We start from the raw sequence: 13,288 nt of genomic DNA, 5'->3' as shown, positions 1-13,288 counted from the left end.
CTCATAAAGATACATTTCACCTTGGCAGTGTAGAGATAGCCAGAACCGAATAAGGAGTCTTTTAAAAATCAGTGCCATCATGATCAAGCAAAGGCGGGGTCCCCAAAAGGCGGGGTTGGTGGAATTTTAGAATGTGTTTTATGAGAGTTGCATGAGTAGAAAGATGAGCATATCTGTAGGTTCTATACCCAATATCCATGAGTTTGTTGTCTCCAACATGGGAAGATGAGAAATGCTCCAGCTCCTGGGACGCCTGCTCCCTTCCCAGGGTGGCCACGGGAGAGAGCAGCCCCAAGCTGCAGTGCCTGCAACTAGGTCACAGGTTTGCAGCCACTCCTCTTTTGCATTCTATCACTAAATCCTTTGAAACCATAACTTCGCTGGGCTGTTTTACCACACCCCAGATAATGATGGGAGGCAACCACTAACTTCAGGGAAGACAATGAGTAGTTAGTTATTAAAACCTATGTCACTAGATACTACCCATGTTATTAACATGTGCATGGTTGTTCAACTCTAATTGGCCCTGTCTCCTAGAAACAACTCTATCTACTCTCTCAAAACCAACAAATTTGCCCAAGATTGTACTTGCTCAGAGCACTCTGCTCCACTCTTGAAAGAGGGTAACATGAAATCAAATTACACCCACTTTGTATTCAATGCAGGGTTTCTAGAGGTGGTGCTTAAATCTCTAGCTTTCTCTCATTTAGTAACTCAAGTGAGAGCTCTACCTAACTCCAAGCATCATTTACCTAGCACAATACACACTAGGCATTTAGTGTACCTCCTTATGGGAAAAAAAAGTTACAGTGTTTTTTGGTAATCAATATTTTCTCAATGAAAATGTTCTACTGATTTGTTTGTAATTGTGTAAATAACATGTACTCACTATTATTATAAACAAACACATTTAAAAGACACCAAAAGTTTCCAAAAGAAAAAAAAACACTTGAAAGCCAACCATATAAAGAAAACTGCTATTGATTTTTGTTATAAACATATTGATTATGTTTTCTGTACCTCTGGAAGTATCTATGTTTATCTATGCAATTGGATGTTATTAGGATTACTTTTCAGATAGCATGCTCAGTTTTAAACACAGTTGCAAAGGGCCATTTTAGTGTGAGAGGGAAGCTGTCTCTTTATCTTTCCTTTACCTCCAGCTACAACAACGTCAATATTCTTAGTTTCAAGTACATGCTTCTACTTGCTTCTGCATGTCCCTCTCCAGGGACATATAATGGCAAGGTGACATTCACAGACCGATGGGAGTGTATGATGATGTCATATCTTTGAGTGAGAATGTTCCTCTCACCTTCCACTTTCTTCCGTACTCAGTGATCAAACTGGAACTAACAGCACTAAGTGGGAAAAGAAGAGGTGGGGTATGGGGAGAGGTAGCAGGGTAAAACTTTTCTGCCTCCCTTGCAATTCCATATCCGCTCTGATGCCACGGAAGTCACCTGCTCTGACCTGATCAACTCAGCACACCTTCTCCAGCACCTCCTGGGTGATTGATGACTTTATCCAGGCAAAGTGCTGTGATCTGGAGATTTGCTGCTGGAAGGTCTAGGTGTGTGCCTGATTTGAATGTTTAATGGCTATGTGGCGCTGACAGGTCGCTGGCTCTCATCTGCAAAATGGAAATGATATGGTAGTGATCATTTCAGTTCTGGGCCAGCTGATAGTCCTAGGGCAAGGGTATATGGCAGAGCAAAAGTCCTTCCTGTCCAAGGGCAATAACCCCATGGATGAGACACATGTCCCACACATAGACACAGACCGCCCAGCTTTACTCCGTCAGTGGGACAGCACCCACTCTCTGATTCATGAAAACTCTGAGCCCCACAAAATAATAACGCCTGGTCTAGCAGGCGGGACAGGGCAGTCCTGAAACACTGTCAGAGAATAGCCTTTGCAAGCCATTCCAAGCCCCCGCCCCAGGAGGCTGAGGGGTTCTACAAGGACATACATCAAAGAAGAGTACAAACATGCTAAAAGGGAGCTGGAGGGATGGCTCAGTGGTTGAGAGTACCTCCTACTCCTGCAGAGACCCTGGGTTTAGCTCTCACAAGCATCTATAACTCAAGAAAGTAACACAGGAGACCCAAGGCCCTTTTCTGGCTTCTTTGGGCACCAGGCATATACATGGTACATAGTCATATAGAAAAGACTCATATGTACATAAAATGAAGACAAGTTTTTAAAGAATATGCTAAATGTGCTTATTAGAAACATAACTCTAAATATTTCAATAAATTTATACTAAGACAAACCACATTCACTGGCAGAAACTTTTAAAAACAACCTCATTGAGATATAGTTTATATATAATAAAATTCATGCATTTAAGATGTGAGACGTGTCAATCATGTAATCCCATCACCTAGGATTCTGAAGCAGCAGGGTTGTAAATTGAGGCCAGCACAAGCTATATAGCACAATTCTATCTCCACAACAATAAAAGAGAAAGGAAAAAGAAAGAAAGGCAGCAAAATGTATAATTCAGTGGTTTGTAATCTTGTCACAGAATTAAGCAATGATGTGTGCAATAATTCACACTAAGTAACATTTCCAAAACCACTATTACTTTCACTTCATTGGGTGAGAGCAAGCTAAGTTTCCACCAGCCAGGTTGGAGTTCAGCACAATCTGAGAACAGATTTCCAATTTCGTTTCAGGCTGCCGCGTTGGTCCAGATCTACACAGATGGGTCTGTACTAGTCGCTCATGGTGGTGTGGAGCTGGGACAAGGTATTAACACCAAAATGATACAGGTAAGAGAAGTCGTTTCACAATTGTCTTAAAGAGAGCTTATGGAATACCCTGGACCATATTTGGGCTTCGTGATACAATAGTCAACATAGCCACAGAGTTCCTACTTGTTCTCAGTGGATCAGCTGGAAATGAGCCAGCTGGGAGATGAAGAGAGTCTTCACCTCCCTTCTGGAGTGAAAGGCACATTGTTAAAACTCAGCTTCCCATGGGTTCAGTGGCTCCTGACCCCTGACTGCAGCGACCATAAGAGCTCACAGACTCCAAAAGCTTGACTTTGGGCAACTAGCATTTCCAGACAATGTGTGTACATATTTAGCACCTAAAGTTTAGGCTTCCTGATCCCAGACAACCTGTTCCATCTCCAAAGATAAATACATTTGCTTGTGGTCATTTCGTAAAATGAGGAAACCCATGGCTGGGCCTACTCCAGCCATGCTACCTTCAGGCAATGGACTCTGAGGTAGTAAAGAGATGGAGGGTCTGTGTTTTGGCTTCACGAGATCTTGTCCCCACAGCAAACCCTGCTTCATGGCACTGGGGAGATTCTCCCAGTTTCTGGTATCTGACAGGGTTAGAAAAGAGAGAGGCCCTTACTGTTCTAAAGACCTATAAGGTCTTTATGAGTTTTAAGGTGTGTGTGTGTGTGTGTGTGTGTGTGTACATGAATTAAAAAACATCTTTCTCACATTTTCAAACAGAGGTAAGGAAATATCAAAACGTTCTAGAAGGTTAAGAAAATTTAAAAAAAAAACTTTTAAGAGGGGGTTAAGTCATTGTCCCAGTTACAGTTTGGACTGGTATAATCTGTCTATTCCTCTGGACAGGTTGCCAGCCGTGAATTAAAGATACCAATGTCTTATATACACCTGGATGAAATGAACACCATGACCATCCCCAACACTGTTACCACTGGAGCCTCTACCGGTGCCGATGTCAACGGGAGAGCCGTTCAGGTGACAAGCTCACTGACTCCCAGGAGAGAAGAACCCTATCACCCCTGAGAACCAAAGCCTTTTAACAGATGAGCCAGTTCTTCAGCACATCCTTAAAAACACTCCCATCCAACCTAACAGAAACAAGGATCAGTGTGACAGTTTTTGGCAGGGACTAAGTCCATAAGTTCTTGGCTTCATAGATGGGCAAAACATCATGGTCAGAAGAATGCATGGTAGTGGAGGTTCTTAACCTCACAGGAATGTGCAAGACAAGGGGCCAGGGGCTGGGGGCCAGGTATAACTTCCCAAATTGCAGAGTGCCAACTCTCGCTGCCTCTCCGTACCACACAAAACAGTGAGCACCAGAATATATTACCTAGCAGTATAAAGTCTATATTTGCTTCATATATTTCAAGAACATGCTAAGACACTAACATCACAAAGGCAGGTGAGAACGCCTCTGGCTAAAGAGTCATCTGGAGTACAAAACAGAACATGACCCACTGCTCTCAGCCTGTTATGGGTGTCTGTAGAAGTCAGGGGCTTGAGGAGAAGTCCCACATGAGATGCAGAGTCTTGAGTCCTAAGTCAGAGCAAGCAGGTCTCCTCCTTGAATGCTTCAAATGCAAATTGACTCCATTCTTTACCTTCATGTCTCTTTCCATGCAGAGGAATATGAAGTTCAAAAGCGCTGCTTAAACTGATCCCAACACACATACACACACACACACACACACACACACACACGAATAAAACTACCACACACTTCCCTCTAGGTGAGACGGAGCAGCCTTGTTGAGACAATGGCCCTTGTGTCTGGTTGGTTCAGCAGATCTTGGTAGCCATGACTCGGTAGCTGCTAGATTCCCAAATTCCGTGTCCATACACTTTGATGATTGTCTCTGAACTAAAGCCCCTGAGATAGCAGCCCGTACTATGGCAATCTAATCTGAAACAACCATCTGAGGTTGAACGTCAACATTAGAACGTCAACAGCATCCAAGCCAAAGCAGGTCAAAGGGAGTCAGTAGTCACTATACAATTTGGCAAGAGCAGGTGGGACTTGGCCTGGGAAAAGTGAAAAGATGTGGTTGTTCATTGCTGATATCTTCAGGTCATAAATGAGGTCCCAGGCTATGGAGAGCAAAAGATGTTCAAACTCTAAACTCATTTCACAGCACCCCAGGTTGCCTTTCTGTGTGACCCAGCAGCTGATCTGGAGTCACTTTTGTGCCCATTTCCCTGGGTAGTGGTTTCATATCTTTGCTCAATATTTGACAAACCTCAAATGAAATGTTGACACAGAAACAAACTCAAATAATCAATTAGTTGCTGTGGCTACACTGAGAGAAAGGGTTTGCATCCTTCTGAATTCCCTCTCAGCTTCTGTGGTGGACCCCAAAACTCCACATCAGCATCATTACTACAGGGGATGACCAGGGTCCTGGCCAGATCACATGAGGACACAAATTTGGAGACAAATCACATGATGACATCTGAGGGAGGCAGGGGGTGCAGGGACAGGTGGTAGGACAGCAGGATCATGTCTGGAAGGTGCCCTTTAATTCTCAGTTGCTTTATTGTCCCCTCCATCCCACAGAATGCCTGTCAGATCCTCATGCAGCGTCTGGAACCCATCATCAGCCAGAATCCTAATGGTGCCTGGGAAGAGTGGGTAAGTACCTGCGGTGGCTGAATCCTACAGAGCCTCTTGAGGCCACTTGGTAGAAACAGTCATGCCATGGAACGCCAGGTCCAACAGGGTCCCTTTTCTCCTGGGCAGCGTAGAACAGGGAATAGTCCTGGATATCCAGGAACACACATTACCTGGTCCACTTGTTCACATGTAGCTTCTTATGCAGTAAGCCTTGGGTGGAACTCAGGATCTGTATTTCTGCTACATTTAGTAGTTCCTATACCCTGTAAGCAAGAGAGTAAAGGGTTGATGTGAATCTCAAACATGCCAGCTCTTACCGAATGGACGTTGTGGTTCACCTACAGAAGAAGCTCAAAGGTGGTAAATGTTAAGGGCAGCTTTGTAGATAGATATTGTTTGCCAAGGAAGGAAGAACCCACAGCATCTAGTCCACTTTCAAAACTTCACGTTTAAGGTGAGTCCTTGCAGGAAAGTTGTCGCACGGGGTCCATCTGAAAGGCCCTCTCAGTGAAATCGACAGCTGCATGCTACTTTGCATAGTTCACACAGGCATGAAGAACATGGGATGGGTAGTCTCTGAGTGGTAAGACTTGTTCTTCTTTCAAAATAAACATTTTGTGTGAGAACATGGCCCAGATAAGAAAACGATCAACCCCCACAGTGTTTAATCAGTACCATTGGAAAAGGAAACACTTAGGGAGCAGCGGCAAATAGGACCTGTTGAGTGACAGGGATGTGTAACTGGTCATCTATCAAAGTTTCCTCATTTTCCACTGGGCTCCTTTGACATTTGAACAGTGTGTGTGTGTGTGTGTGTGTGTGTGTGTGTGTGTGTGTGCGCGCTGCGCGCGCGCACGCGCTTCATCAGAGTTTGCTTGGGATGCCCACATTTTAAGATCCTACCAACATTTACCTCTCATCTCTTTTCCATTGGTCTGTAAACAAATCCACAAAAACAACAATTCTATCTCTTCAGAGGAAGTCAGACTCAGCCAGTTACACCCCCGGTCAGCCAGTGGGTACCCACCTGACAGTTTGCTCCCTATTCGTCCTGCAAAGACACATTCCCAAGAGTAAGGAAGAGCATTACAGACAGTAGGTATTTGCTTTTTTCTTTTGTCCTTTGTCCTTTGAAAACAGAATTACTCTTTTTCAGGTTAATGAAGCTTTTATTCAAAGCATTAGCCTCTCCGCCACTGGATATTTTAGGTAAGAGGTGACGAATGTCATCATAATCCTTTTCCCTTTAGGATACGATGAGTTTGAAAAAGAGAGTATTCAGTTGTTTATATATTTAAGGTGAAATCTATTGTTTGTATTATTTTCACTGAAATGTTTTTACCTAGAGTGGGGTGCTATATTACTATAAAGGTAAATTATTTTGAGATGAGTCTCACAGTTTCCTAAATGCAATTTCTCATTTACATTATACATATATGTATATATATACATACATATATATGTATTATATGTAACACATACATATAACATATGTGTGTTATATACATTATGCCTCATTATTATTATAGGTTCAGGTTTCCTGTAATGGTCCTGTGAGGTGTAGGGACTTTTGCAGGCCTTCAGGACTATCTAGCATCTACTTAATACTTAATGAGTTTGGTTTGGGTATTTATTGTGACCCAAAATTTGGTGATTTTAAATATTCTTGCTCCTCAGAAATTTTGCCTACAGCCTGTATCTTGTGATCAACCCTCTTGTCTTGTCATATGGGGTTTTGGTTTTAGAAGTTGTGAGTCAAACCAGAGGCCAGAATAGTTCCATACAAATAGGATGAGAAGTTTCTGAAAGACAGTTGAACAGTTTTCTCAGACAAGGATGCTTGCCAAAGTAGGCAATAGATGCTTCACTAGAAGCAACAGAAAACTCATGCTGCTCTTGTCATGTGAACACACATGGACACATCTTTTATGATTTGGGGAAGAATAGTGGTGTATTCTGGAGATGTGTATTAGCTCTAGTGTGTCTGTCTGATGAGACAGCTCATATCAAGAAGATCTCCAAGTGTCAGTCACTCAGAGAAAGGGAGAACTTTAGAAAGCAGAGTGAGTGCACTCAGCTTTGTGTGATATGATAGACAAGACCATGGAAGGCAGAGGCTCTCCTGAGTGGAGGTTTAAAGGGTGGTAGCCACCCTGAAGAGGTACACTGGGAGCTAGAGGAGTGTGGGTTATGATTGTGGTTATGGATATGGTTATGGTTATGGTTGTGGTTATAACTTGCCATATGTGTGTCCAACAATTAATTAGGAGCTGAGTTCTAAACAAGGTTAAGGGAATAACCTTCTTCTATAGATTTTCTTATCATGTTCAATTTATCCAAGTCTGACATGGATATTCTAACCCAGTGTAATTGGATTGTAGAGCATTAACCCAAGAATCCTAATATGTCCCACAACAGGACAGGACACTAAGGACAGCATGTGTTTAGTCAAATGACAGCATCAAATAACTCCTTCCTCATGTATCAGTGGATATACCAAACAACACTGTAGAAGAACATCTTGAAACTGCAGTTCACCAGATCACTTGGCTGCCCTGATTGAGACACACATGGAAGATCCAGCCACTCCCTTTCTAGAAAGATGTGTTTGTTAACAAAGTGCTTTGAAGTGGGATGGTGAGGCCTGAGGTTTATAGTGAGTAGTGCCAGCATCCCAAAGGGTCAATGTCTCATGTGTGGCTGGAGTCAAGGCTATGTAAGGACTTCCCAGAGCAAAGGTCTGTGTTAGAACATGCAGCCCTACAAAAGCACCAACTCCTACTGCATCCTTCATGATGCTCATCCTTAAAGAGTTTACAATAGCAGAGACCACAAGATTGTTCAAAGTTCAGGGACACAGGGACACGCTTCTATAATCCTGATACTCCCAAGTCTGATCAAGAGTTCTAAGATAGTCTAGGTCATATACTAAATTTTAGACCAGCTTGTGCTACCTAGCAAGACCCTACATGGAAAAAGACAGACCACAATTAATCTAACCTATTCAGGAAGAGATGGTGGCCATGGTTGTGTATGGGGACGAATCTAACATCATGAAACCAAGTAATGGCTGAAACAGTGATAAATGTCAGAAATTAAGAGTCTGTAGTTTTTCCACGTCAGTGTTTGTAAGTTGACTTGCTGAGTAGACTGCAAGACAATGACTCCAAATGCTTTGATCTAAGACGAAAACCTGGGTACGAAGAAAATATTTCAAAGCTGGAGAGAGACACTTGACCATAGGACCTCTGTGCCCATCTTTGTGAAATAAAGAGAAACATCAATAGTCAATGTCCTTCACTGAGGAGAGCTGGCCCAGCCCCGTGAAAACAGTTGTACTGTATTTTGATCCCAGCTCTTCCAGCTTCTGTGAGGTTCTAGACCTTTCAACCCCATGACTGCTCAGCACAATTTGCAAAGCAGTGATAAATCAAATATCTATTGGGGTCAGGTCTCCAGTAACATCACAGCACTAACTCAAAAAGAGGATATTGCCCCTCTCACCGCCTCTGGATCTGAGAGATGCTGTTGTTTGAATTTATTTTAATTGCACATCTGACAAAAAAACACACACGGTGCCACAGATCTCCAGCAACCATGGAGTAGTTTTTCAAAAAGAAAACTGTGTTTTCTTTCTTTTCACAATTGTGATCACCTAGAATGATGGAGAGCAATAAGAAGAAAAAACAATATAACATGTGTAGATCTTAAAAGTTTTACACTTGCGTAAGGTTAAAAGTCTTATTGAAACCTCACATGAAGAGCATGGTCCTCCTCATGACAGGTGATGTGTCTTCTCCTCCACTCCAAGTACTTGGCAGATTTTCAGAAGCTCCACGTTTTATGAATACTTTACCCCTCAAGCCAGCTCGATTTCTCCCATCTCCATATTCTCAGAGAAAGTCTCACTGGCAAGCCCCTGTCCTGACCACAGGCTGTGTCTTGCCTTCTCAGGGGTTACCAAGCTGACATGGACTGGGAGAAGGGAGAAGGTGACATTTATCCCTATTTTGTTTTTGGAGCTGCCTGTTCTGAGGTTGAAATCGATTGTCTGACGGGAGGTCACAAGGTAAGTGGCAATCACATGCTACTAGCATAGCAAAATGTGCTGTGAACACAGCATGACCTACTGTTGTTTGCATATCCCATACAAATATTTAATAAACAGTAGTTTAGATACAAGAAAGTATTCTTGGGAAATGGGAAGGATGGGACAGATTCGGCATGTTTCAGACAGACATGGATGGTCTATCTTGGTGATGAGTGGTACTTGGAAGTGAGAAGGAAGAGCAGTGGTCATTCCTGACTTGGGTTATTAGACTGTATCTCATTCAGATTTTTCTTTTCCAGAGCTGGACCTGGTGTCTAGCACACAATTTGAGTTATGAATTCTTGGTCTCAGTTGTAGTCTGTCAATAATTATGTAACAGAAATTGTTTTCATATGCCATTCGCATGTGTACACCTCTTTGAAATCAGTGAAGAACCTTCTAGTAAATAACCTCATTGTGCACCTTAAAACGCCACAAACTAGACATTATTGATCTCTTATTTACTGATAAGAATGTGGGGCCTTTAGAGAGTTGACTAACCTTATCCAAGTGAATGTTACTTAATAGTGTAGCAAAATCAGAAATTCTCACTCAATTCTGTTTTCAGCACATCACAGTAGTTTTAGGTTTTGAACAAAAGAAATTAAAAAACAAACCAGCAAGTCACTGTTCCAGTCATCTGCAGTGTGCCCCCATGCATTAGGGACAAGTTACCAAAGAGCTGGATGCACAGGTCTTTCTTTGTATGATGGATAAGGACCACTGCTGGCAGGCAGGTGTCTCTGTGGAAATTTGGAACTTGACCTAATAATTTAGATCCCCACATCATCTGCACACTGGGCACGGGTGACTCTCTCTCCAGGATATGAAGTTCAGCATCACATGGCCTGCTCTGTGGGACCATACCCTTGCCTAGTGACACTGAGATAGTGACATACACTCTGTAAGCCTTCATTCTCTCTGCTGTGGAGAGGATGCTCGTAGACATGAGGGGCGAAAGCCACCAGACTGTAGAAAATAGTCTAAGGAGGCTAGGAATCAGCTCTGCAATGCAAAAGGGCTGAAATCCACTCTCACCACAGTCATCCAAGGTTTCCTGATCGTCCTGGGGTCTCAGAAAAGCTGCAGTGATCATCTAGAAACTAGGAAGTGGTCAACCAGGAGTACTGTCCCCTTGGCCACAGAGCCTAAAGCTGCTAATGGAAGACCTGGTCTAACCAAGATGACATCCATAAAACTATCACAGTGGAATGGCTGGAGAGGAAACAAAAGACCCTGCTAGGGATGAGCTGCTACTCAAAAGTTAAAATCACACAAGGAAAAACTGAAGGGCATAAAGATCCATCAAAGGGGGCATCTTGTCCATCATGAGAAGGATTCAGCAGGGAAATTACTCAGATGAATTTGTTTAAGATCTTCAAAGAAATGTATCTAGTTGGGCTTTCTTTCTTCCAAAAGAGAATATAAAAAAGTTAGTGACTAGGAGCTGAGAAGAAATATATCATGAGAAAAAATAGAATATGATTGTGGAAATATTTTAGAATATAGGTATCAATGAACTTTTTCAGCAAAAACTACAAGAGGTTCTCAATTACATTCTTCCTGGTAAGAAACCAGAATGAAAGAATGGAGCATAAGAAGCAAAGTTGTAGAAGAAATATTTGCCTTAAAACACACCTGTGAGGCCACTGGAGCCCGTTCAATAAGACATGACATGTAACATTAGCCGCAGGTCTCACACACACAGTAAGACACAGCTAGGTGTGTAGCTGCATCTCCTTCATACCCTTGCTGATAGAACAGGAAGATTGTGGGTTTGAGTCCAGCCTGCACTACTTAGAGAGTTTCAAGCAAGCCTGGGCTACACAATGACAATGTGTCTCAAACAAAGCATGGGATGACTTATTTATCCTAAAACCAACCCCTGCCACATAATTTCAACACACACACACACACACACACACACACACAAGTTTTTAAAATATCTCCTACAATATTACTATTTTAAAAATAACATGCTATGTATTTTTAAGTAATTTAATTTTAATATTATCTTTGCAATTTTATAGGAATGTTCTTGTCTGTGTATATAATTTTATGGCCTGGTTTTATTCATATGTTCATTTTCATAGTCACATTACACATCATTACTTCATCTCTATAACAATTATTTCAAGTGGCTATATGATATTAGGATTGATTAAGGCAAAATTCCACAACCTCTGTTTTGTAGGGGGATGAGCTAATACCAGGTACTTGTGAACTTTAAAAATTCTAGAAGACTCCATAGCAACAACTCTTTGGTCACCACGTAATAACCGCTGATTTGTATTTATCCCAAGAAACACATCTTAATTAATAACGTTTGGTATTTTCATGACCTTTACCAACAGCAGAGCTTTGTCATGGCCTTTCATAATCGCCCTGTATGCCCTAATCAAAGAAAGCATTTATTATTTACAAAATGGTGTCTATACTGCAACCATGTTTCTTGTTCTCCACAGAACATTAGAACTGACATTGTTATGGATGGATCTTACAGCATAAACCCTGCTGTGGACATAGGCCAGGTAGGCAATACCTTGTTAGTGAGATATAATATGCAGACACTTCAAACACCTCCATGTTTGCCCCTGTGGACACAGGCTTTAAGACACAGCTCCATCTTCTGGGAATCACCAAATAGCTTGCCAATTCTCTAAAGTTGGTTCTCTGTCTTCTCTTTCTATTGTTTTATACATAAGAATGTGCTCAAGGAGCAGAAATGCAAATAAAAGGGTGCACACTTCAAAGAAGAAAGTGTGGGTGCCACTTGGGTGTGTTGACTTCAAGCTGCCTGTGAGATCCAAGCGAAACTGCCAAAAACTTTGGTCTAAGCTTCAGGGGAGAGCAGAAGTCATCTATTTGGATGGGCTCGGTGGGGGAGGGGTAACTGAAATCATGTCGGCATCAGGACCATGAAAGGATGAGAGGGAGGAGAGCAAAAGAGGGACAAGGTTGAGGGCTTTAAGGCCACGGGGAAGAACCACTGGAGTATATTCACTATGGTTCTAATGTAACCCCAGTATTCAGTGCATCACAACATGAACAAATTCAACGTTTCCAAGTTCCTTTCTGCATAACATTTGTAGACATTTGTAGTTCCTAACATTATTTTTTCTTTTTAAGTTTTACTTCATGTGTGTGGACATTTGTCTGCATGCATGACTGTGCATGTGTGTGCCTGGTGCCCACAGAGGGCAAACGAGAGCGTTAGCTCCCCTGAAACTGGCATTACAGAAGTTGTGAGCTACCATGTGGGTGCTGGGAATCAAACCTCAGTCCTCTGGAAAACACTGGGTTTTTTTTTTTCCTTGACTTTCTAAAGACAAGAAAACTGTTTTTTTCCATTTTATCATAAAGTAGAATGTAACTCTATGTATAAATACCAATTAAGTCAAGTAAAACATCTATTCTAGTTAGTTCATAAACAGTCAGTGTCTTAGTTAGGGTTCCTATTGCTGTGATGAAACACCAGGACCAACAAGAAAGCTGGAGAGGAAAGGGCTTGTTTGGCTTACACTTCCGCATTGCTGCTCAGTACCAAAGGAAGTCAGGGCAGGAACCTGGAGGCAGCAACTGCTGCACAGACCACGGAAGGCTGGTGCTTACTGGCTTGCTTCCCATCGCTTGCTCAGCTTGCTTTCTTAAAGAACCTCGGACCACCAGCCCAGTGATGGCACCTCTCATAATAGGCTGAGTCCTCGCTCATTGACCACTAATTTAAAAAATACCTTTGGCTCTCATTTTTATGCAGTGAGACTCAATTCAAATAGCTATTGAACTAAGAAACAATAAATATTTTAGAATTTAGACTGAAATGAGGCA

At 42.2% G+C, this 13,288-nt stretch overlaps 1 protein-coding gene and 1 long non-coding RNA gene across 2 annotated transcripts in view; one reads left to right on the top strand and one right to left on the bottom strand.

Moving 5' to 3' along the window:
* Positions 1-13,288, top strand: part of LOC127692160 (aldehyde oxidase 3) — an 89,720-nt gene that overhangs the window by 60,153 nt on the left and 16,279 nt on the right. Inside the window, exons 27-32 of the mRNA XM_052192228.1 lie at positions 2,682-2,777; positions 3,603-3,731; positions 5,314-5,388; positions 6,527-6,579; positions 9,325-9,439; positions 11,926-11,991. Coding sequence (XP_052048188.1) covers positions 2,682-2,777; positions 3,603-3,731; positions 5,314-5,388; positions 6,527-6,579; positions 9,325-9,439; positions 11,926-11,991 — 534 coding nt within the window. The remainder of the gene's footprint in view (positions 1-2,681; positions 2,778-3,602; positions 3,732-5,313; positions 5,389-6,526; positions 6,580-9,324; positions 9,440-11,925; positions 11,992-13,288) is intronic.
* On the bottom strand, positions 4,086-5,858 carry LOC127692163 (uncharacterized). Its single transcript, XR_007979413.1, has 2 exons — positions 5,713-5,858; positions 4,086-5,633 (listed from the first exon to the last, which is right to left on the bottom strand). It is a non-coding gene; the product is annotated as an uncharacterized LOC127692163 (long non-coding RNA).

The sequence above is a fragment of the Apodemus sylvaticus genome, chromosome 9 (assembly GCF_947179515.1).
Source record: "Apodemus sylvaticus chromosome 9, mApoSyl1.1, whole genome shotgun sequence".
Classification (NCBI taxonomy): domain Eukaryota; kingdom Metazoa; phylum Chordata; class Mammalia; order Rodentia; family Muridae; genus Apodemus; species Apodemus sylvaticus.
This window is presented reverse-complemented; position numbering and strand designations above follow the sequence as displayed.